The sequence below is a fragment of the Triticum aestivum genome, chromosome 5A (genome assembly GCF_018294505.1).
Source record: "Triticum aestivum cultivar Chinese Spring chromosome 5A, IWGSC CS RefSeq v2.1, whole genome shotgun sequence".
Classification (NCBI taxonomy): domain Eukaryota; kingdom Viridiplantae; phylum Streptophyta; class Magnoliopsida; order Poales; family Poaceae; genus Triticum; species Triticum aestivum.
The window spans coordinates 80,938,253-80,962,134 of record NC_057806.1 but is presented as its reverse complement, the minus strand read 5'-3'; the positions used below and the strand labels follow the sequence as shown (position 1 = coordinate 80,962,134).

The window sequence follows — 23,882 nt, the reverse complement described above, 5'->3', positions numbered from 1 at the left end:
ACCCACTCTCTACAACTCGGCTCTAGACTGTTCTTAGCTCACTTGGCCACCAAACCAAGCGATACCTATCTACCAGAAATGAAGTTGACTTCCAAATCCCAACGACACATCACCAGTCCGTCATGCATGATCGAGCACTTGAACTGTGTTGAGCTGCGAGAAACACGCGAGAAACTTCCATGGGAAACGTGGCGAGAAATCAAAAGATCACGCTTTTCGCGCGCTGCTCAGGGGCTAAGTATCCGTGGAAATGTGTGTAGCCATGCACACGAGACTTCCATGCAAGCATGCATGCGTGTTCGCTTCCCCCCCCCCCCCCCCCCCCCCCCCCCCCCAAAAAAAAACTAAAAATCCATGCGTGTTTTGTGTGGGTTTTGCACCATGGTTTCGTCCCTGAAAACATAATTATCCAAAGGCGATCGAGGCTAACGTGTCCACACATGTGTCTAGACTCTAGAGTACGTACGTGTTCTTACAGTTAAGGAACTGTCAAATTGTATGCGTACAATTCATAGTTTGCTAGTAGCTACAGTTCCAGCTAACTGGATAGTGTCGAGCTGGTGTGGCGGTCACGATCCATCTGCCACGCAGTTGGTGTCTTGGTGATCGATCGGGGATTCGAGGTTGCTCATCTCTCACAAGCGGAAAATTCTTCAAGCAAACGATGCCGAGTCTAACTCAACAAGTACTATAATCAATTAACACACATGCATGCTTGTTATAGCCGTCTACTAGTGTTTAAGCCGTACGTCGGTTTCCAACTAACCACTGGCCAGCACGCTTCAGTTGGCCTTTCCTTCCGGCAACCAAACCAATTTGCACCGGATAAGCACATCATCTTCGGTTCCCTCTCTATCTGCTGTTTCAGAATTCAGACACGCACGCACGGTCACTGGAGACTGAGGACGCACGCACACTTGCAAGCTACGTACGACGACCTCGCAAGCTGCTTGCTTGCTCGCTAAGCCATGAAATCTCGCGCGCGTACGATCGACGTGTTGACCCGTGCGCTGCTGGCTTTGGCGCCAAACCTTTGCTAGCCTAGCCCAGGTGTGCACACAAACAACTGGCTACGTGGGTCGTACCGTCACCGTGCATCATGAGCTATTCACGTACATAGCCCACACGTATCCATCAAATTAAGTCGATATGTGTAGAGTGAGAATATGCTCAAGATCATGAGATTAATATTCGTTAATGATACATATGTACATCATTCATGGATAAGCACACACAAACCAATGAAAGAATCAATCCTTCTGACGAGCTGATAGCCCGTACCTATCTAGAGCTAGCTAGGTGCTAGGTCTAATCCTGAAGTTACAATGAACAAACCGATGGACTAGAGTTCCTACTTTACATACACAAATGAATCAATGGTCATCACTAATCACCAGCAAGCTATGAACAGTTATGCACACCAACTAATCAATCAGCAGATTCTACCCTAAACTTTGACCAAGTATATGCAGCAGGTAACTGTGGATTTACGCCGTCAGCATGAGCCTCGGCTTCTTCAAGGAAACGGGGCTGAGAACCTCCTCCCCATCTTCCGTGACCGCGCACCGCTCCGGGATGTCCGGCAGCGCTGGCAGGTTCAGGTCGAAGCCCCGGCTCGCCGCCGTCGCGCTTGCCGCGGTCGCCTTGGCAGCCAGCTTGTGCGCGGGCCCCGCGGCGGCGCTGCCGATGGTGCCGTCGTAGTGGCACCTTTTGTGGCCGCCCAGCGCCTGCCCAGTCGGGAACGTCTTCCGGCACACGTTGCACTCGTGCAGCTTGCCGCCTCCAGCGCCGACCGCGGCCTCGCCGGACCCCGACGAGGAAGCTGCCGCCGCCGCCACCGCCGCCTGCGGTTTCAGGTCCTCTGCGCCAGCCGGCGCCGCGGTAGGCTTCCGGTGGCTGGCCTTGTGGCCGCCGAGCGCCTGGTAGGACGCGAACACCTTGCCGCAGACGGAGCACCCGTGCTGCTGCTCCGACGCGGCGGCAGGGGCGCTGTCGCGGTGGCCGTGCGCCAGCATGAGGAGGCAGAGCGCGAGGTACTCCTCCTCGCTGGGGGCGAGCGCGCGCGGCCGCCTCGAGCGCTTCCGCTTCGACCACCCCTCCGCCTGCCCCAGCAACGCCGACGCCTCCTCGCTGGTACTGCTAGACGCCTCCATCTCCTTGCTCGGCGGCGACGGTACCATCGCCGCCGCTTCAAGAACCGCCTCCACGGCCATGCCAATCAGAGCTCACGTGCGTATATCTTTCTTGCACACCTGAAGAACAGCAGAGAGTAGTAGGAGCAACCAGTGGGCAAGAGAGAGAGAAAGTTGTGAGCAGAGCAGCTCCTGCGAAGGTGGTTTTATACGGGAGGGGCGACGAGTTGATCTAGCAAAACGTGTGCGCCTCTGACTGCTGAAAAGGAAGGGATTCTTGAGGTCAAAATGGCACTTGGAAGTTGGAACACACTAAAACGGGTGGGATAGGATCATAGGATAGGAGACATTGGACGGATTCGTGCGCGCGTGGAGTCAGCTAGGGTGGTCTAGGCTCCACGAGATGGAAAATTAGGCGTGGAATGGTGTGGGGAAGACAGGCGGCGCCAACTGCCCAAGGGATATGGACGTGACGTGTATAGAGAGTGTGTGGTGAGGTTTAAGGCCTCGAGAACGACACAACACGCATATGCGCCGTGCTTCGGTGTCAGCTGTGACAGTGTTTGGGCATTACAGGAAAGCAAAGATAAGTATGTTGTACAATCTTGCCTTACATAAAAAGATTATAAGATTTTATGATATACTCCCTCTGTCCCAGAATATAAAAACGTTTTTTACACTATGTTAATGTTAAAAACGTTCTTACATTTTAAGACGGAGGGAATACTTCACAAGTGGATGGGCTCCCAGTGGCTAGAGTGCAGTGATGTGTCTTAGCCGACATGGAGCCTCGGCTCGGGTGTTGTGCCCCACATTCTCATCTTAATTTAAAAAAACCCAGTAGAGGCTGCTTCCCCTACTAGCCTATTTAAAAAAAATTGCTCCACTTTTTATTTGTATCTTTTATTTCGCGTTTTATTCAGATCTATTTATCGAAACACATATAAATCAATCTATCTTGTTACTGAGGAGGGATTGACAACCTTTCTTACACGTTGGGTTGCGAGGATTTGTTTTTTGTGTGCAGGTGCCGTTTACATAGTGTTGCTTGGTTTTCCTACTGGATTGCTACTTTGGTTTCATAACTGAGGGAAACACCTACCGTAGTTGTATGGCATCATCTCTCCCTCTTTGGGGAAATACGGACGCAGTTTCAAGCCGCATTACCCACAAGTATAGGGGATTAATCATAGTCCTTTCGATAAGTAAGAGTATCGAAACCAACAAGGAGCAGAAGGAAATGATAAGCAGTTTTCAGCAAGGTATTTTCTACAAGCACGGAAATTATCGGTAACGGATAGTTTGATAGCAAGATAATTTGTAACAAGTGACAAGTAACAAGTAACAATAGTAGTAATAGGTGCAGCAAGGTAGCCCAATCCTTTCAGTAGCAAAGGACATGCCAAAACAGTCTCTTATAATAAGTAAAACAATGTTGAGGACACACGGGAATTTCATCTAGTCACTTTTATCATGTTTGTTTGATTCACGTTCGCTACTTTGATAATTTGATATGTGGGTGGACGGGTGCTTGGGTGTTGTTCTTACTTGAACAAGGCTCCCTCTTATGATTAACCCCACTCACAAGTATCCGCAACTACAAAAGAAGAATTAAGATAAATCAAACCATAGTATTAAATATATGGATCCAAATCAGCACCTTACGAAATAGCGCATAAACTAGGGTTTACGCTTCTGTCACTCTAGCAACCCATTATCTAATCACTACTACACAATGCATTTCCTTAAGCTCAAAGATGGTGAAGTGTCATGTACTCGGCGTTCACATAACACCACTAAGGAAAACAACAACATACATATCATCAAAATATCGAACGAATACCAAATTCATATGATTACTTATGACAAAATTTCTCTCATGTCCTCAAGAACAAAAGCAACTACTTACAAATCATATTCATGTTCAAGTGGAAATGTTGCAACTGTGGTGAACATGTGCGGAACTGACCAGCAGCAGAGCTGCAACCGTTGGCGACAGAAGGTGGAACCTCAGGGTTATGCTGCAATTCCCATGGGAAACATGACGAGGGAGACTAGGTGGCATTTGCAGTGGGGGTGCGATGGTTTTGCAACCGGAGCATGGTGGAGTCTGCTAGGTGCCGCATCAGAGGACGGAAGATGGCAAGGTGAATAGCGCGCAAGAGAGGGATGGGGCAGGTGCGGCTTGGTTTTGCCTCGATCAGACGGCTATGCATGGTCCAATCTAACAGTGCGCGACCTGCCAGTCGACGGGCACCTATTATTGCCCATGTATTATGGCATCTCCAACACTAACCTTCTGTATGAATGCGTTCACATGAGATCTTCAAGACTCATTTAACCCCTTCATATGTAAGGCTTGCTGGAGGAAGGGCCATTTGATCTTATCATACGCTTTCTTAAAGTCCACTTTGAATATAACACCGTGTAGTTTTTTCATGTGATTTCATGTTGTTTCATGTAGGACGACAACCCCTTTTAGGATGTGTCGCCCTAGCATACAAAGTAAGGAGGGAGCAGGGGTGGAGTGAAAGAAAACTAGACCAGGAGGGGATTTGAGTGGGTCAGGTGTGTCGGAGTCCTACGTGACGGCGGTCCGAACTCGTACAAAGCCCCATTTTGCCTCTAGTTTGGGGTAAACGGCAGTTTGAACCGGTCCGCGGATCGATGAGATACCGTGCTAGATAGCAAATTGCGTCCGGACTATTCAGTCAGATGGTTTGGGGAAATGCGTTATTATTATGTTGTAAAACATCTTTTGGTCAAAACTAAAACATACATGTGTCGAGTGTGCATGCTATGGCTGCCAAATGGAGAGAGCTGGTCGGCCGGCTAGCCACGTCCACAAACACGATATCGACACAAGCGATGACGTCGTCTCCATGCTTCGGTGGCTTCCGGCCATCGCCCTCCTCTCTGGGGTGCCCAAAACGGCAAGTCAAAGCAGAGCACATGAGCTTTCTAGACACTGCTCACAGTTTGCGATCCGTCGACTGTCCACCTGTTCGTATTTCCTACTTGTATCTAACTAACTCTCTTTTCCTTACTATTATTTTTTTTCCTTTTTATCAAAAGTCCCACATGCTCCATTTGGCCAGTATTAGTATTACCTTCGTCGTGGTTTATTGGTTCCCTTTGTATTTTATGCCAAAGTTTAATCAAAGATTTAAGTAACAAAATATTAATGCATGCCAATAACAATTATATCGTTGGATTTTTATTTAAACATAGTTTTCAGTGGTATGATTTTTTATTACATGAATTAATATTTTGTTATTATGTTAGATAAATGCATGTTTAAATTTTGACATAAAATACGATGGGGCCATTAAACCAGGACGGAGGTACCTTGCAGTGTCTAGTGTTAGAAGGGAATCAACGGATAAAGAGGGGGAGCTGCATGCGTACGTGCGTGTGTGTTTACTCGTTGCTGGCATTGTAACGGGATGACTCGTTGCTGGCATCAGAAGCAGCTTTGCTAGAGCACCGTAGAATGCTAGCGTGATGTATCATTGACTCATGTGCAGCGTTCCTTTTTCCAATGTTAAGAAACCTCGTCCTAAATTGATCTTGCTTGACGCTGTGGGAAAGGAATCTTGTTTGACCCTAGCCTTTTGAGTTTGACCGGTCAGAGTTCTGTGTATGTGGCTACGTGCTTCTAGCTTTTTTTCCTTCCGGAGTTGCTCTTTTTCTTTTTGAAATACAAAATTGAGAAATGCATGGATGAACCCAGATATATATATGAACCCACTTTGAAAAACATATTTTAAAATGCCAAAAAATTCTGGAAAAAATGCATGCAGACATCTTTATATTCTATGTGCGTGCACAAAGTTTCGAGAAAAAGCAACTTTCTTTATGGCATGTGCAAAAAAGATAAAACATTGTCTAGTGGAGCACTATTTAGAAGCACTAATTTTTGTCTTCTTAGCCGAGACAAAATAAAATGGCATATGTGGTAAGCAATTCAACTAATCCAAAAGAGACAACATAAAAATAATATATTTTTTTCACAAAACTTTATGCCGCGGATATATTTTTGCGAGCAGGTATGCACAAAATTTTGTTTTCAATTTTTTTCACATTACAAAACTCCTTGAAAGTACTTTTTTGAAAAAGCGGGTTCATATTTACCCGTGTTCAGCACGTGCCAACTCATACAAAGCTATGCTTCTAGAAGGTGATGATCTCACCCGCGAAAAAAAGAGAGTGACGATCCAGTGGCGCGCCTATGTCCTGCCTACTGCGTGACCTAGGTTGCTCTCGCATCAGCCGCATACCTAAATGGACCGGCCCGGCGAGTCGGAGCCACAGGCCATGCTTTGTTTTGTTTTAAAAAAATGATTTTTCGTTCCCATGTTTTTTCTTTATTTTTTTATTTTTTACATTTCAAAATAATGTAAATATATATCTTAGAAAACACTTTCCATAAACACCTTGAAACCTTTTAATCAAGTATTTGAAAAATGTTAAATGTGTATAGAGAAAAGGTTTCTCATGTACACAGAAAATGTATATTCAAATATACAATGTGAATGAAAAACTTTGAGCATGTAAAAATATTATTAACCAAACATTTTAAAAATATTAATCAAGTATTTGAAAAATATTCATAAAGCATTTAAAAATAAAAATGTGCATTAAGAAAATGTTTGTCATGTATACAAAAATATATACAAAAGAAAATATAATGTGTATGGAAAAATGTTGCTCATTTAATTAAAAAATGTAAATGCGTATAAGAAATGTTCCTGGTTTACATGGAAAATGTACATTGTGTGCGAAAGAATGTTTATTTCCATTTAAAAATTAGTCTCCATGTATTGAATAATGTTGTCCATGTATTCCGAAACTGTTAATCATGTATTTGGAAAATATTAAACATGTATATATATAATTTACATATATAGCAAAAAAATAATGATGTATTTAACAAATGTTAAACGTGTATATCAAAAAAAAAATGTATACAAAAAATGTGAAATGTGTACTATAAAAAGGTTGACATGTGTTTAAAAATATGAAACTAATAGAAATCGACAAATAAACAAACAAAACTAACTAGACCAAATAAACGTCAAAAAATAAAAATAAAGAATACAAAGAAAAACCTGTTAAACCGAAGAAAACCCATCTTAAAAGAATGAAAAAGTGAAACCGAGAAAGAAACAAAGAAAAATAAGATAAAAGTGAAAATGTAGAAAGAAACAAAAGAAAACCAAAGAATAAAGAAGGAAATGAAGAAACTAGTACAAAAATATTAATGTGTATAGAGAAAAGGTCTCTCATGTATACAAAATTATACAATGTGAATGAAAAAAGTTTATTATGTAAAAAAATGTTATTAATGTATTTGAAAAATGTTAATAAATTATTTAAAAATAGTTGTTAATTTTTTTGTGATGTATACAAAAATATATACAACGCAAATACAATGTGTATAAAATTATGTTGATCATTTATTTAATTTTTTAAACTGTGTATAAAAAATGGTCTTGGTGTACTCAGAAAATGTACATTGTTGTGTGAAAGAATGTTGTTGCCATTACAAAAATGTTCTCTGTGTATTTTAAAATGTTGACCATGTATTCAGAAACGGGCTGGCTCAGTTCTGTACAGAACAGAAAAGGCCTTCAGCGAGACATAAGCTATTCGCGCGCAAAGCGAGATATAGCTCTGGCGGTGATCCAGTGGCCATATATATGATGCCGTGAAGGTGGCCTTGTTTTACTGTACGTCATATTGGGCCCTTCGCAAATCCAAGTGGCCATAGATATATGAGCTTTCTATTCGTCGCTTGCGACGGAATTCCCTTTTTTTGTAGAGAAACATCGCACCTTTATTTCATATATTTTTTTGAGCATCACAAACTTTATTCATCATATGATAGCTTGATCGTTTACATAATGGTGAAGAATAAAGTCAGGGATGACAGTTTCCCATGCTTCAGACATGCCAGAAGTAATACAATGTTTTGCTAAATTATCCGCGACTGAATTAGCCTCTCTACTACAGTGATCAAAAGTGATACTAGCAAACTCCAGTGCCAGGAGGGAGCACTCGACAATAATTGGTACGCCTGTTCCCATATATGTGTTTGGATCAGAGATGGCCTCAAGTGCATTGAGACAGTCAGACTCAACTTCCAAATTCGTGCACCCCAGATTTGCTCCAAAATTTAACCCACATCGAATAGCGATTAGTTCTGCTACTTCTATACTCGCCACATGTGGTAATAGATGAGTCGCTGCACCTAGGAACTTACCGTGGTCATCACGGGCAATGACACCACAAGATCCCGCGAACCTATCCGCATGAAAAGAAGCATCGACATTTATTTTAACAACTCCCACCGCAGGCTTCTTCCATACATGGTCCCGCTTGCGAGTAGGCTGATTTGGAGTGTTTGCTCGTAAAAAATTTGTTGCTAACACTCGGATCGTCATAGCTGCTTGTTGAGGCATCTGAACTATCTCACCTTTTGTATGGATTCTCCTTTGCCACCAAATAAACCACATTGCTACAAGGGCGAGCTTAGCTATAGGAATGTTATGTATTGACGACTGCATCTGGATCAGTCTGTCAAGGTTAATAGAGCCCGATCGGTCCTGGCAAACCACCCGTTCAATCTCCTGTGATAGCCCTAGCTCCGTCAAAATTGCGTGCGCCCCGGTACAGGTGAACAAGCAATGTTGTATGTCTTCTAATCCGGTGGAACAGATCGGACATTGCGGGATCAGAGGAATATGTCTATTAGCAAGAACATCATAGCATGGAAGAACCCCCTTCAACACTTTCCAGCCAAAGTGTTTGATCTTCCTTGGTAGTCGCAGTTTCCAAAGATCTTTCCAAACTCCATTTAATGAGGCACTACTTGGGCTAGTCCGATTCAAGTGCTGTCCGAATTGATGCTCAAATTCAACATGGTATGCCGAACGCACGGAAAAGGTCCCAGTCCTTGTATGTTGCCAAGCTACAAAATCTTCAACGGCCTCCACATGAAGAGGAATTTGTAGAATTCTATGCACATCGACTGAAAAAAAGACGCTGTGAATAAGTGCCTCATCCCATTGTCCTGTGTGGGGGTCAATTATCTCTTCCACTTTTGTTAGCATAATACCCCCCTAGGGGTAATAGGCTTTCTGTTCATACTAGTGGGTATCCACGGATCATCCCAAATATTAATGTGTGAACCAGAACCCACACGCCATATGCATCCCCTTCTGAAAGTTTGAATACCAGCTACAATACTCTGCCAAGTGAACGAAGAACCTTTCTTGGGGCCAGATTTCAGAATATCTCCATTGGGATAATATTTTGCCCTCAGAACTCGTGCACACAAAGAATCGGGATTTTGGAGTAGTCGCCAACACTGCTTTGCTAACATAGCAAGATTAAAGTTGTGAAGGTCTCTAAACCCCATGCCACCTTTTTTCTTCGGTACACACATTTTCCACCAGGCGAACCAATGCATTTTTTCTTCTCCTCTCCATCACCCCACCAAAACCCGGAAATTTCATCAGTAATCGATTTACATATACCTTTAGGTAACTTGAACACAGACATAGCATATGATGGAATCGCCTGTGCTACTGATTTCAGAAGAATTTCTTTACCTTGTATTGAGAGGATTTTTTTCTTTCCATCCCTTGAGCCTCTGGCATACTCTGTCCACTAAGTGCTGAAAACAATCACTACGATCAACACCAACCATAGTTGGTAGACCAAGGTATTTGTCTGACAGGGCTTCAGTTAATATGTCCAGAATTCCACAGACAATTTCTCTGTCGTTAACTCTCATATTTGGGCTGAAAAATATACTCGACTTTGGAGTACTCACCCGCTGTCCTGAGCTAGCACAATACGTGTCAAGAACCCTCTTAAGAGTGTTTGCATTATGGTTAGAGGCTTTCATCAGAACCAAGGAATCATCTGCAAATAAGAGATGAGAGATAGACGGGGCATCCCTGCATACCTTTATACCTTCAATACCTCCCGTTTCCTCCTCAAAAGATAGCATGCTCGACAGCCCCTCAGAGCAAATCAAGAACAGATAAGGAGACAGAGGGTCCCCCTGTCTCAAGCCCCTGGTTGTATGAATTCCTTCGTTTCAGTGTCATTGAATCTGATTCTATAGCTTACCGAGGAAACACACTCCATGATAAGTTCTATCCATTGGGTATGGAATCCCAACTTAATCATCATCTGTCGTAGAAAATCCCATTCTATCCTGTCATAAGCTTTTAGCATATCCAACTTAACTGCACAGATTCCATTAGAGCCATGGGTTTTCTTTTTTATTGAATGGAAACATGCATACACTACTAACACATTATCAGTGATTAACCTGCCTGGTACAAAGGCACTCTGGGTGGGGGAAATTACCTCAGGCGGGATTTTCTTCAGTCTGTTGGCTAGCATCTTCGAAATTATTTTGTAAACAACATTACATAAACTGATGGGTCTGAACTGGGTTATTACCTCCGGGCTGTCCACTTTTGGGATTATCACCACATTTGTGGAATTCCACCCATTCGGATTCTTCTTATTGTTGATTGCATCAAGCACTTCCTTTGTAAGTTCATCACCTACAATATGCCAGAACCGTTTAAAGAAAATCGCATGCAGCCCGTCCGGTCCCGGGGCCTTCAAATCGCCTATCTGGAAAAGAGCTTTCTTTACTTCATCTTTTGTATAAGGTGCACTCAACAGTGCGTTCGTTTGCGGTGTAACCACCGGCTTGACAGTGGATAATAAGCCGTCATCAATCAACCCTGCGTCAGTATTAAAGAGACTCTGGAAGTAATCAAAAATCAAGGGCTTCAGGTTATTACCCTCAACCCAATCATTATTAATATTTTTCAGCTTCTTGATCAAATTACGGCGTCTACGGGCCGAAGCAAACTGGTTAAAAAAATTGGTGTTCCGATCACCGCGACGCAACCAATTCGCATGACCACGCTGGGCCCAGTATATCTCCTCCAGCTCTAGGAGATTCTCTATCAACATCGAGAGATCCTGCTGTTTTGCCTTCACCTCTGAACTATATGGCTCTCTCATGAGCATATCTAGCTCCCGCTGAGCTGAACGTAACATGTGTCATGGTCCCTTCAGAACCTTGCGATCCCACGTATGAAGTTCTTTATGGACAGCAGCAAGTTTATCGCTGGCCGTAGGACAGAGCCCACGAGTAACCGTCTTTAGCCATGCAGTTTTTACCACTTCCTCAACCGCTTCTTCAGCTAGCCATATCGCTTCAAACTTGCGACCGACACTAGGGCTCGGCGAAGCTACACCTGCCAAATACTCAGTATCCAAGCAGATAGGTCTGTGATACGACTTGCCCATTTTTAAGTTACTCAAACCGCATAATGGGTGCATCTCCATCCAATCTGCATTCGACACCGCTCGGTCGAGCCGTTCCCTTAGTCCTCCTCTGAAGAAGGTGAACTTATCACCATGGTAACCAATATCCTCGAGGGAACAGTCCATGAGCGCGTCCTGAAAAGCTTGCATCCGACTATGTTGCCGAGGGGCTCCTCCCTCCTTTTCCGACGAGAATAGAATCTCATTAAAATCACCAACCGCCACCCACGGGAGAGTGGATTGAGCATGGAGATCACGCAAGAGTTGATACGTCCTCTCCTTATTGTCCCAGTTTGGTTCACCATACACTCCCGTTAACCTCCACATTCTGCCATCACTTTCCTCCACCGACACATCAATGCAGCTAAAGGTAGTAGTCCGGGAGTAGATCCTCACCTCCTTCTTCTAGACTAATAGCAAACCACCCTTCCTGCCATCGAGACATGGTGCCACAATCTTGTGATCCATTCCCATCGTCCTCATCAGAGCCTCCGCCTTATCCTCGTCCAGGTGCGTCTCAGACAGAAAAAACACATCTGCATTATTTTGCCTCTGGATATCCAGAAGCAAGCAAACTGTCGGGGCACCAAGGAGACCCCGCAATTCCAACTTATGAGCTTCATTGTTTCTGTAACTATTTGACTTAGCAAACAAACAAAACTTGCCGTAATCTGAATTATACGAGGGGACAGAAAACCGATCACAACGCCTTGCAAGTCAGCGGAGTTGCGCCGGGACAGAATACCGGCTTCGCGAGATGCACGCCGGGACAAACAATCAGCTTCACGAGGCTAACCAAGTGACTGATCCTTGAAAGCAGCCATGTAGCAGATCACAAGAACAAATAACCAGGCTAAATCAGCTGTTCCTCTTCTCTTATGAGGGCAGCATGTAGGTTCGCCAACACTAGGAACCCATAGCCCCGCGAGGTCAGACGACAGGTAGGGGCAGGCAAGCGGCACACGAGGGAACGCGCCGAGTATTCTTCCAGCTTCACGCAAGGGCAGACATCGGGCTGGCGGCCGCCGCCGGCGGCGGCGGCAGTCAAACCCTAGATCGCCAACAGATCGCCTCCCTTACGACTAAGAACGTTTCGTTTTTTCGCCGACGGTCTATGCGAGCCAAATTTCGAATATATAGTATTACCTTCGTCCCAAATTTCGAATCATGATACGCAAAGGGATACAACAGCCGTAGTAATTTTCTCATAGCCTAGAACGGTACTCTCTGCATACAAATTGCATACCATGAAAAGTAATCGGCCCGGCCTTTTATCTCCAATATATTCCTTTGGAAAATTCTTGAAGCAATTTTAAAATAGATTTTTCTGTTAGTTTTGGTTTTATTTTATTTCCCACGGGCTCTATACACTTTGCCATTGCTTTATGTCTGGTCTTTCACATATTTCTCTATGAGCTATTTATTTGAGTTTTTTTGTTACTTTTCCTACTAGTTTTCACTGGTTTAATGTTTTTCATTTATTTACCTTTTCTTTACATATTTTTATTTAGTACTTTTTAAATTTAAAATCCATGGTCATTATATAAAAACTATTATTTGTTTATTAATGGATGTGAATATTTTCTAAATTTAAGAAACATATTTCAGAAAATGAGAACCATTTTTTAGTTTACGATTTATAAATATCATAATAACTTCTTAAATTCATAATGACTTTGAAAAATCCATGACATTTTTCTTAAAATTTAATGGACAGTCTTTGAAATTCATTTTTTCTATAAAAAATAGAGTTTAAAAAGTCATGAATAATTTAAAATTCTTGGAGATTTTTTAAAGTAGAAAACACCAGTTGATATTAAAAAAAGGCACGGTAATTTGAATAAAATAAAAAATGTTGAAGACAATACCAGAACTGCCGTTCTTTAGACTTTGAGCACTAAAAAATCATGAAGCCTAGAATAAGTTTATTTAGGCTATGAAGTCGAGAATAAGTGCGCGGCTAGGCTACTATACATGTTGCTACAAGGGCCAGCCCAATAACTTAGGAAAAACAAACCCGATTTTCTAGTGTAAAAATTTAAATATGGAAACAATCAACAAAAAAATTGTGTCTATATTTCAACTTCTTTTATGATGTCTAAAAGTTCATACTCACAAAAAAACATGTTTTAAAAATGTTTAGGCATGACATAGATTTATGTTAGCACACTTATTTTTTTAGTATTTAATATGAATAAGAAATGGAAATACAAGACGAAAAAAGGAAATGAAACAATTAAAAATGAAAAAGGGGAAAGAACACTGAAAATAAAAAATTACGTAAAACTGAAAAATAAAAGGAAAAAAATAAAAAAAATAGAAAACTAGCGAAAGAAACGCTGTAGCAACTAACTGTCACTATGAGCGTTAAATCGGAATTGACACTTCACAATCCTACCTCGAAGTCTTAATTGTTGCGAAAAAGGCTGTAGCGAAAAATGGCTGCCCTCAACTAAAAAATATTCCTGGAGAATTTTGAAAATCAGAAAAGCTTAAATCGCCTTAAAAAAACTCAATCAAGAAGATCAATTGTCAAGCTTTACGAATAATCAACACTTTCTATATGGCATCTATATATGATTGAACATATTTTTCATGAGAACATAATACTAGTATAGCCTCCAACTGAGCTAGAATTAAGACGAATCTCTTGCAACAAAAAGGTATCCCTTCTGGGACTAGGAAAACCCCAGGTTAGTGAAAGAATATCGGTGCGGTGCCCAACAGCCCAAGGGGGAAAGTATTTCATACCAGGCTTAAACTAGGAACCTTCTTGAATTAGGCCCAAAAGGTCTTCAATGCCGCCCTATCTTTTCCCCTTCGGCTTCGAGGTCCCAGCTCCAGATCACGTAAGACAAGGACGTTTGCCAAATGTGCAGAAGAAAGGCTACAGCTGACGCTGACGGCTCTAAAAGCTCGTGTCTCCAAGAGACCGATCGAAGGTCGCTTTTCCTCTTTGCTGCTGATCCCGATCTTATCCCAACCTTGTCCCGAGAGTCGTCACACGTATCATCACAGACTCATGGTTTTCCTTTCCTTTCTCTTTCTTCTCTGATTTGGACAGAGCGCATGCCACCGTTTGACACGTCAGCGTGAGTGGCAAATTAGTGGCTGCGAGTGCTTAAGGGTACACCAGTGTCATGTCATTCACCGATTGATGGTACCAAATAAAGGCTAAGTAGGCACATACGCACCAACCAATTTTGAGGTGTTGTCACACTAGGAGCATTTGTATTCATAGCAATCAAACCCTAAGTAGGCACATTGGCTTTTTCTATCACTCTCTCTTTTAAGCCTCTTTTGTCATGTCCCTTGTAGCAACACCATCAAGTGTTAAGTGCATCTCCAACGCCGACCCCTAAATCTCCCGCATTACCTAGCTGTCCAGACTCTGCACGTCATTCAATGGCATCCCCCATCAATCCGCGAACCAATCTGGATCATCGTTTTTCCAAACCAAAACCAAACCATGAGGGTTTACGAGAGTTTGGACAAAAGTCACGTAAGACTTCGACACCTCGGGTCCACCCAAAACTAAGGTGGAACATGCACTATTTCCGAGGCAAATCCCCCTTTCTCAACACTCCTCTTTCATCCCGCTGCTTTTCACCCGATTCTCGCCCTTTTTCGCCGCTGCCGCATGAACCTGCACAAAAAGTTGTCGGAGACGGCGGTGGTGGAGGATCCGGCGATCAAGCTCGTCTCAAAGCGAAGGCAAAGGCGGCATCTTAGTGAAGAAAGAGGAGGCACACGTCAAATGCTTCAACATCAAGGAGACATCCAAGGACAAGAGGTTTAACATGTTGATGATGACGGACGAGAAGAAGATAAAACTCGGAGAGAATAAGGTCATGCTCGAAGAGAAAAAGATTGAGATCGCAGCTGCTTCACAGGACGCAAAGATGTTGACCTTGAGGATGTAGAATTTGGATGACAATGTAAGAATGACCTTGAGGATGCAAGTTGTTTGTCTTAAGATGCTGAAGTGCACGAAGGGTCAGTTGGAGAGGACTGAAAAGGAGGCGGTTGAGAAGGCAACGACGATAGAGTGAGCTTGGAGGCTCGGATTGCCGGTCCGGCAGGGCATAAAATCCAATTTTTTACACGGAGTTGGACCGATTTTTTTATCGGATGTATAAAAACTATGCATACTTTCCTCTTTTTGGTTATGTTCGGATGCTGGACTGATAGTTCTGGATGGTCGGCTTCCGCATCAGTGTCCGTGGATGGATATGGTGTCCGGTTTAGGGGTTAGCCTTGAAGATGCTCTAAAGACCGCGATCCATATTATCATTTTTTAAGTGCAACTTTGTACTAGAGCAGCGACAAGTAATATGAATAGAAGGGAGCACTAATATAATTTCAGAACGGTGATTCAATAGCTTAGCATTATATGTTAAGGTTAGGTGTTATGCTAATCATTTTGAAGTTGCATCCACTCCACATCCCTGATCATTAGTGCTTGTCAATTTCTCTCACCTCTGACGTCTTGCTTAGCGGACGTACGCACTTTAATTAGGCCGCTGGTTACACAAAAAATGATCCAATTTTCTCCGTGTATGTTTTGCCCACTTCAATTATTATTTTCGTTCTTTTTATAGCTTAAACAAACTTTGTCACTAGTAATTGGCATGTTCGTGTGGCCAACTGAAAACATTTTTTTTAGATAACAGAAGACTCATAAGCAGATGCAGCCCATGTGACAAGTGTACCTTCTCTCCTCTTATGTTGTGACATCACCGTCGGCCAGATTGCTACTACGGAAACCGTGTTTGAATGGCACTGCAAGAGTCCTGGTTAGTTCGATGCGGTGACCAGTGTGTACGATGTGCCATCATAAACTGAAAGAAAAACATATTCTAGTCAATTGCACTTCCGAGCAAAATAAAATTCGTACCACGCTAGTACCATGTTAATTGCTCGGAGCCCAACGGATGCTTACAGTGGAGTCACCTCTGACCTACCCTGGTCGGTGCCGACTTCCCCTTTCCTGCATATCAAAGCAATTAAGGGGAGTATTATATGAATTAATGTTTCTATGAAAAATTATATTGTCACGAGCATGTCAAATTCCTTTAGCAAGCATGGCAAATCCTTGCACTGATAAAAGAAATTGCTACCCTTGCGACAAAATAATTTGCCGTAAAAATGGCTGATTTGGCATGGCTAAAAACCTGGCGTCGGATTTTAACATTCATGTATTATATTTATTGATTTCGTGTCTATTTAAGCTAATTGCTAGACTACCCGCAAAAAAAGCTAATTGCTAGAAATTTATTTTTTGAGAGATATGCTGAATTAATTTATTTATTTAGAAAAGAAGGAAGACCCCAGTCTCTATATTTGGGTGATGCATGCAGCCACTTTATTAATTATTCACAAAAGACTTTATAAAGAAGTACAACAGTAAATCTGAAGCCACCGTCTAGGCAACATCTGACGCTACTTCTATCCAGTTGATGAAGGGATGCTGATAGTCCGGGCCTAATACCAGACAGATCTCGCAGCCATGTCTAACATCTAAGACCTGAGGCCCCAACCAAGCCACTTGTCGGGTATGGGCAACACACCGATCCGGCGCGCTCTCAGAGGCTGCCGCCGCCAACTGCCACAACTCCATCTTCAGAGCTGTATTGACGCATCAACCTGGAAAATATGTTGAATTAAAAATAAATATACTGAAAAAAATACTATTGGGATAGCTTGCTAACATGGAACGTGCCGTTGTCTGGTGTGCTAGTAGATGTACCTTTTGCCTCCTGCTCGTTTTTCCTTCCACCCAAGCCTCCATGCCAAATGGACAAAATTTCACAACTCATGTGATCTGGCCAGCACAAGGTGTGTTAGTTGGGTATCCCCAATAATAATAGTGTGACCAAGTTTAAAATTTAGAATCACTCCATAAGTTTGGAAACGGTGTAGTGGCAGGAACATGGGATCTTCGTTGGTACCAAATTTCATTACCCTAATATGATATAAAATTTGTTTGTTAAGCAAACCATCTGGGGAGTTAAGTGTGCAGAAAGTCGTCAACTGTTTTGCCTCCTTTGGTTTAGAGGAATTTCATAGGAATTCTAGAGGATAGGATTCTTATAGGATTTTTTCTTTTAGAGCCCTTTGGTTCATAGGAATGGATTCCTATTCCTACATAGGATTGGTTCCTATCCTCCATATTTCATAGGAAAATAAAAAAGAGCCTAGACTCAATGGAAAAATTCCTTTGGTGTCAACCAAATGACATCTTGTTTCCTATTCCTACTCATAGGATTTGAGATACATATCATCTCATTTCCTACAAAATTCCTATTCCTATGATAATCCTATCCTATGAACCAAAAGAGGCCTTAAGTAGGTCAAACACGCTGAAGAAATGAGCGGTGGGTTTGAGAGTACCCTGAAAGCTCATGCTTAACTTGTCAGAGCAAGCGCTGTCACCTTGCGATCTTCTGCAACAGAAGGTTTGTACACAATGTTGTGATGCTCTTTACAGATGATGTGATGCATATATGCAAATGGAGGTTGTCGAAGTGACATGACTAATTTCGGCTCGTTAAAGAATACCAATGTACTGTCAGTATATCCTGTAACTGAATTGCCCATCTCGAAAAGTATAAAATGAAAAGTTGGGTCACAATCAATTACTCCTTCAATTTCGTATTGCGGGGTGTACAATGTCTTTTTTTACGCAGGAGGACCCATTGCTGCATTGGTTAGAGCGGTGAAGCAGTACATCTTACAACAAGGAAATCTCTAACACAAACCCAGAGTGCAATCGTATAATACGATGTAAATGCTGCTGACACACTCATGCAATTTCAGAAGGATTTGGTATACAAACAAAGTTGTATTTAGACAAAAGTTGTTACTCATTGTTCACAACTGAACAATAAAATTTGTTTAAACAAGAGTTAATTAATCATCAGATTAGTTATTCTCTAACTTCTATCCATTGTGATTTGGATATTCATCACAAACATGCCAAATATTATTTCTGCATTTATTTTGCAAATGTACACAATTTGCTGAAAAAACTTAGGACCAGCCTCCTAACCATCCAATTCCTTTTTGAAGGATGATTACAAATTCGCTTCAATGAGAAATGTTGTGAAAGCTCTACTGATCAAGCAATTGCGACCTCCAAAGGTGAACAATGGCAAGGTGCACTACTCCAAACTTGTGCTCAATTGTGAGACAAATACATTTTGCTCTGTTCACTCAGAGGTGTGAAGTGCACATAATATAGCAACATCAATAATCTCTGCAAACAAGTTACAGATAACCTTAAAAACTCTTATGCAATGTTTATATTATATAAAATATTGTTCACCTAGTCATAAACATAATATATCAGCCACTTCAATATCAAACACCATTGAAGATTTAAAGACGGAACAATTGATTCAACAATTTCTAGTCCATATTTATCAAATTTAACATTTGACTCACTCATTTACTCTCAACCTACAAGAGAATCATATTACTTCCTCGCAACATTAAGCAAGTAAGATTGGCTAAAAAAACATCAAGCAAGTAAGTAGGACCGATATAGCTAGTACTAGTTTCACCAGAATTAATATTTGCTTCAGTATGTCTATCTAAATAGCCAAAATAGTTGATATCTTGTTAATTTCTTGACTTGATGGGATATAACGGACCACATCATTCCTTTTACTTGCTTGTGACGAATTCATCTTATTTTTACTGTCTTTGACCTCAGTCCTTATCTTCATGCCATTGATTTCCTTGCCTCCAGTACTATGTGCATCGTTTGAAAAATCGTCAATGGGATCCAAAATTTGTGACCCATTAGAAACTTAACCTTTGTTTCGAAGAAAATCAACATAATCTTCTATCCAATACCAGAAATTGCATTTCCACCTTTAGGCAGGCTGACAAATTCAGAAAAGAGTAAACATTCCAAGCCAGATCGCAAAAACATTTGTGCGAATGCAGTAAACAATAGAAATTTACTACTAAAATTATGATTGGCGTACTTCAAGAAATCATGGATCTTGTTGTTCATCATATCAGTAGTGTACCTTTTAACAACCCTAAATCCACAAGTCGTGTAGTTCACAAGAGGAAGTGGCCCGTACTGACGATGAATAAATCCTGAAGAGTTAGAGCTGGAAGCCATGAGATTGTCTCCTATGTCTCTAAAGAATAAGTTTTAACTACTGATTTGTTGCAATGTAGGGATTCCACCTGCATTCTCACTCAAGGGCTGGATTTATAGAGGACACATAACCTACCCTTTTTTCATGTACTCGGGTTCTATGTCATAGCAACTCAGTTCTTACACAGAGAACTCAATATCTTTCAATTCTTAAATACTAAAACATGTACACAGAACTACGTAATTGGTACTATATAATTCTTAATAACTTAAACAAATAAATTTGACAAAACAATTGATAGAACGCACAATAGCTACATTTGAAATCTATACATCCTAATGGAGAAACTATGCTTCATTTAATAATTGATGAATGTTAAAAGCAGTTTTTGCTTTGTTCATCTTCAAGTTTGCCAAATGATATAATATTCGTGACCCAGCACTACCAACTGTGTTCTACAAAAGAGAGCAAATATTCTATTAGAAAAAATACATAAATTACACTGAGAATAATGTGCAGAATAATCAGTTACCTTATTTATATTACATTTTATAGAACTACCATCAAAATATGTTCCGATCATCAAAGAGGCAATTCCAGAATGTTGGCTGCATCATATATTAGTCACATAAACAAATTCTTAACATGGTTGAACAAAATTACTTGCCTGCCTAGAGGAAGATGTGTTGTGTCAATAAATTTCTTAGACCATCTGAGGGAGTCCTGGATTAGGGGGTGTTCGGGTAGCCGGACTATACCTTCAGCCGAACTCTAGGACTATGAAGATACAAGATTGAAGACTCCGTCCCGTGTCCGAATGAGACTTTCCTTGGCGTGGAAGGCAAGCTTGGCGATGCGGATATTCAAGATCTCCTACCATTGTAACCGACTTTGTGTAACCCTAACCCTCTCCGGTGTCTATATAAACCGGAGGGTTTTTAGTCCGTAGGACAACTTCATCAGACAACAATCATACCATAGGCTAGCTTTTAGGGTTTAGCCTCCTTGATCTCGTGGTAGATCTACTCTTGTACTACCCATATCATCAATATTAATCAAGCAGGACGTAGGGTTTTACCTCCATCAAGAGGGCCCGAACCTGGGTAAAACATCGTGTCCCTTGTCTCCTGTTACCATCCGGCCTAGAGGCACAGTTCGGGACCCCCTACCCGAGATCCGCCGGTTTTGACACCGACATTGGTGCTTTCATTGAGAGTTCCTCTGTGTCGTCGCTTTTAGGCCCGATGGCTTCTTCGGTCATCAACCATGATGCAGTCCAGGGTGAGACTTTTCTCCCCGGACAGATCTTCGTCTTCGGCGGCTTCGCACTGCGGGCCAACTCGCTTGGTCACCTTGAGCAGATCGAAAGTTACGCCCCTGGCCATCAGGTCAGGTTTGGAAGCCTAAACTACACGGCTGACATCCGCGGGGACTTGATCTTCGACGGATTCGAGCCACAGCCAAGCGTGCCGCACTGTCTCGATGGGCATGATATAGCCCTGCCGCCGAACAGCGCCTTGGAGGCCGCACACGCATTGGTTCCGACCATTGATTCGGAGCCCACTGCGCCAATCGAGGATCAGTGGATGGACGCTGCCTCAGGGGCTGCGATCCTAGAGGCGATCGAGCCGAACTCCAGCCCCGCACTCCGCATGGCCCGTGACTCCGAGGAGCCGGATTCCTCTCCGAACTCCGAGCCCCCCGCGCCCCCGCCGATCGAATCCGATTGGGCGCCGATAATGGAGTTCACCGCCGCGGACATCTTCCAGCACTCGCCCTTCGGCGACATCCTGAATTCTCTAAAGTCTCTCTCTTTATCAGGAGAGCCCTGGACGGACTACGGTCAGCAAGGTTGGGATACGGACGATGAAGAAATTCAAAACCCACCCACCACCCACTTCGTAGCCACTGTCGACGACTTAACCGACATGCTTGACTTCGACTCCGAAGACATCGACGGCATGGACGACGATGCAGGAGACGAACAAGAACCAGCACCTGTAGGGCGTTGGAAGGCCACCTCGTCATATGACATATATATGATGGACACTCCAAAGGATGGAGATGGCGATGGAACAACGGTTGACAATACCTCTAAGAAACAGCCCAAGCGCCAGCGTCAGTGGCGCCGCTCTAAATCCCGCCAAAGCAAAAACGGTGATTCCGGCACGGGAGATAATACTACTCCGGACAGCGCTGAAGAACACCCCCTCCAGCAAAATTCGGCACAGGAGGACAGAGAAGCCAGCCCTCACGAGAGGGCGGCGGACCAAGAGGTTGAGGACGATAATTATACGCCTCCCTCCGAAGACGAGGCAAGCCTCGACGACGACGAGTTCGTCGTGCCAGAGGATCTTGCCGAACAAGAGCGTTTTAAACGCAGGCTCATGGCCACGGCAAGCAGCCTCAAGAAAAAGCGGCAACAACTTAGAGCCGATCAGGATTTGCTAGCTGACAGATGGACTGAAGTCCTTGCGGCCGAAGAGTATGAACTCGAACGCCCCTCCAAGAGTTACCCAAAGCGCATGCTGCTACCCCGACTAGAGGAGGAAGCACCTACATCACCAGCGCATGACATGGCCGACCGGTCACCTCGTGGCCGCGACAGAGGCCTCTTGGCCCTCCACTCAAGCCATGCCCCGGCACCGTCAAGCATACTAAGGCACGGGAAAATGCGCCCGACCTGCGCGACATCCTGGAGGACAAGGCAAGGCAAACAAGATCGATCTACGGATCGCGCAGGCGCCCCATGGCACGTGACGGTGATCGTCACTCCGGACGCAATGAATCCGGCCGGGCCGAACTCAACAGACAAAGCTCCTTCGAGCTGCGTCGTGATATAGCCCAATACAGAGGCGCCGCACACCCACTATGCTTCACAGATGAAGTAGTTGATCATAAAATCCTTGAGGGCTTCAAACCCATAAACATCGAATCATACGATGGCACAACAGATACTGCGGTATGGATCGAGGATTATCTCCTTCATATCCACATGGCCCGCGGCGATGATCTACACGCCATCAAATACCTCCCACTCAAACTTAAGGGACCGGCCCGGCATTGGCTTAACAGCTTGCCAGCAAACTCAATCGGTTCTTGGGAGGACCTGGAAGCCGCATTCCTTGACAACTTCCAGGGCACTTATGTGCGACCACCGGACGCCGATGACCTAAGCCACATAATTCAGCAGCCAGAAGAATCGGCCAGGCAATTCTGGACACGGTTCCTAACAAAGAAAAACCAGATAGTCGACTATCAGGACGCAGAGGCCTTAGCGGCCTTCAAGCATAATATCCGTGACGAGTGGCTGGCCCGACACCTGGGACAGTAAAAGCCAAAATCTATGGCAGCCCTCACGACACTCATGACCCGCTTTTGCGCGGGAGAAGACAGCTGGCTAGCTCGCAGTAACAACTTAACCAAGAACACTGGTAATTCGAATACCAAGGACAAAAGTGACAGGTCACGTCGGAACAAACAAAAGCGCCGCGTTAACAGCGACAGCAACGAGGATACGACAGTTAATGCCGGATTCCGAGGCTACAAATCCGGTCAACGGAAACAACCATTCAAAAGAAAAACTCAGGGCCCGTCCAGATTGGACCGAATACTCGACCGCTTGTGCCAGATACATGGCACCCCCGAAAAGCCAGCCAATCACACCAACAGGGATTGTTGGGTGTTCAAGTAGGCAGGCAAGTTAAGAGCCGAAAACAAAGACAAGGGGCTGCATAGCGACGACGAGGAGGAGCCCAGGCCGACGAACAACAGTGCACAGAAGGGATTCCCCCCACAAGTGCAGACGGTGAACATGATATACGCAACCCACATCCCCAAGAGGGAGCGGAAGCGTGCGTTTGGGGACGTATATGCGATGGAGCTGGTCGCCCCAAAGTTCAACCCATGGTCCTCCTGCCCGATCACCTTTGATCGAAGGGACCACCCCACTAGCATCCGTCATGGCGGCTTCGCCGCATTGGTTCTAGACCCAATCATTGACGGATTTCATCTCACAAGAGTCCTCATGGACGGCGGCAGCAGCTTGAACCTGCTTTACCAGGATACAGTGTGAAAGATGGGCATAGATCCCTCGAGGATCAAGCCCACCAAAACGACCTTTAAAGGCGTCATACCAGGTATAGAAGCCAACTGTACAGGCTCAGTTACACTGGAAGTGGTCTTCAGATCTCCGGATAACTTCCGAAGTGAGGAGTTAATCTTCGACATAGTCCCGTTCCGTAGTGGCTATCACGCACTGCTTGGG

At 43.5% G+C, this 23,882-nt stretch overlaps 1 protein-coding gene across 1 annotated transcript; it reads right to left on the bottom strand.

Annotated features, from left to right (window-relative positions):
- Positions 1 to 1,167: 1,167 nt before the first annotated feature.
- LOC100141382 (Q-type C2H2 zinc finger protein) lies at positions 1,168 to 2,474 on the bottom strand. The gene has a single exon (XM_044528734.1). It carries the CDS (start codon positions 2,211 to 2,213, stop codon positions 1,488 to 1,490), a length of 726 nt encoding a protein of 241 aa, XP_044384669.1. The 5' UTR covers positions 2,214 to 2,474; the 3' UTR covers positions 1,168 to 1,487.
- Positions 2,475 to 23,882: the final 21,408 nt, after the last annotated feature.